This window comes from Oratosquilla oratoria, chromosome 15, assembly GCF_046742065.1.
Source record: "Oratosquilla oratoria isolate Oo_2021 chromosome 15, ASM4674206v1, whole genome shotgun sequence".
NCBI classification, from domain to species: Eukaryota; Metazoa; Arthropoda; class Malacostraca; order Stomatopoda; family Squillidae; genus Oratosquilla; species Oratosquilla oratoria.
Window position 1 is genome coordinate 46,624,987 of NC_134791.1, and position 2,500 is coordinate 46,627,486.

The 2,500-nt window shown below is 38.0% G+C and overlaps 1 protein-coding gene across 5 annotated transcripts in view; it reads right to left on the bottom strand.

The window, feature by feature from the left end:
- The window catches only part of LOC143033438 (uncharacterized), a 125,325-nt gene that overhangs the window by 39,460 nt on the left and 83,365 nt on the right, over nt 1-2,500 (bottom strand). For all 5 annotated transcript variants that reach the window (XM_076198883.1, XM_076198879.1, XM_076198877.1 and 2 more), the window contains one exon: nt 1,766-1,943. In XM_076198883.1, coding sequence (XP_076054998.1) covers nt 1,766-1,943 — 178 coding nt within the window. The remainder of the gene's footprint in view (nt 1-1,765; nt 1,944-2,500) is intronic.

The following is a 2,500-nucleotide window of genomic DNA, read 5'->3' on the forward strand; positions in this document are numbered from 1 at the left end:
AGAGATGTCGATGACTTTCTTTTAGATGAAAATGATTTATCAGAAGTGGCGCCAGTGGAGGAGTCTGATAGTGACCTTTTTAATGGTGGAGTCAGGTTTGTAGATAATTCAAGTGGAGCCGATGATGAAGGGATTGAAGCTGTTGATACAGATCCTGAAATGGAAACAGAAAATTTTAGCATATTGCATAATTTATAAATGAATAAATAAATGAATGAATACAGTGTGATTTCGGCTACTTTTGAGTACAGTAGTTATTTTTTAGATAATAATCATATTCACACAAGCCACTAAATTATTTGGAAATAATTAACAGGATATGAAATAGGTGGGCTTGGAATTGAGCCCACACAGGATTCAGTCCACTTTTAAATTCACTAAAAATAATGGGTTAGTTGGGTTAGGTTAGGCTAAATCCCTTTGGGCTGAATCCCATGTGGGCTGAATTCCAATGGAACCTATGAAATATATTACACAATGTTGAATGAAATTAATAACAATCATCTAGGCCCCAAAGTTGAGTGGATACAGTATATTATAGTGATATAGTCATTACCCAAGTTTAGAAGTAATGAAGTTGAAGTATAATCTCTTTAGGCCTTCACATTTTTATTGCACATGCTCTCCATTGTTCACCAAATTTATATAGTTGTGTATGAAAAGGGAAAAATGCACATAATATAAGTAAAACTATTTACCTGGGTCATCAATTTCTTCTTCTATATGCTGTGGCTGACCTTGGCATTCATCTCCGTGAGATTTTAATCTCGACACAATGCCCTGTAGTTCCTGGCTGCAGTCTTTGCATTTAGCTCGGTACCCTTTGCCAGAAGTTGTTGGTAGTTTTTCAAAATAATTCCAGACAGGATAATTTTTTCTGCCTGAAGGAACCACTATGCCAGGTCCAGAAGACATCCTTCCTGGTTGATTCCAAAGCAGCAACTGACTCAGTGAGAAGCTGCTTACCCAGAACAAGTTTCAACAAGAATCTTGTTGATATATACTACATGTAGCCTTATACCGTTCCTTGTATATTTGTGGTAAGTCTGCTCCTTATATTGATATGCTAAAAATGTCCTTTAGCAATCAGATCGCATATCAGATATCAATCCCACAATATTTAAAATCTATAAAAAAATCAATTTAAATCAAATAAATCTGATTTAAAAAAATAAATAAATAAAGAAAAAAAATTACCACCCTTGGTGTCCACTAACCTCATACAATAATACATGCCAATTTTAGTCCGACTAAAATTGGCATTTCAAAGCATAACAGTGCCTTAAAAACAGTTTCTTATTTCACTATAAAAGTTTATATTAACTTATACTGCACTGAATAATTCAATGGTTGATATATTTGTCCTATATACAATGTTAGGTTTCTAGTTTTGATATATTTGTCCAATATAAAATATTAAGTTACAAAGAAAGCAATGGCCTCCGCTAGCGGAGCCAGGAATCTGGGTGTGCACATCCTGTGTAATAGTAGTCCTTGATATGTATGTATCTGCCTCCAGGCTGATACATGTATATATATATATATATATATATATATACATATATATGTATATATATACATATACATACATATGTGTATATATACATACACATACACACACACACACACACACATATATATATATATATATATATATATATATATATATATACATGTATCAGCCTGGAGGCAGACAGACCCCCAGGAAAAGTGCCACCCAGTATGGAAGGGTTTTAGCTAAGCTGAAGACACCATACATACTCACAATGGGGTTGAAAATGATGTTGACCTTGTTTTTGCCTCCAATGACAAGGAACATGGAGTAGAAGATGTAGGGAATCCAGCAGATGATGAAGCAAGCCAGGACGATGAAGAGGGTCAGGCTGATCTTTTGCTGCTGGAGAACGGTGTTCCTAAAGTCCAAGTTTGAGGAGTCGCGCATCCTGAAGAAGGGGAAGGTGGGCAAGGCGGGGAAGGAACAGAGGGAAAGTATTGAATGAATGCGGGGGTGTAAGACCTTAGCCTATATCTGTTCTGGGCTAAGGTCTGACAATTTTACTCAGCTGAGATGTCTCCCCTGCACAAGGGAATGGGCACAACACAACTGAATAAAATCACCTGACAGCAGCTAGGCTGAAAGTATAAGTGTGCCACACACCCAAGAAGAGCTGCCACACAACCAATCAGGTTAACCAAGATGCCCTGACCACCTCTCACCTACATTTGCACACACTGTTCATCACCAGAAGTACACCATACAGGCACGACCACAGCATATCTGGGATGGAAAACCTAACCTATGATGGGAGCGCCCAAGGGGAAGGTCATCGTCAGTTTCCTCCATCATTCAGCAAACCAGTAACCATCACAGAACAGCATTCCGACGACGTCAACGAAAAAACAAGTCCTCCAGAGCACAATGCCCTAGCTTTGAGATATCTGAACTCACTACATTACAGTAACAACACCACCCCCCGCCACACACACAAATCCAATGGAA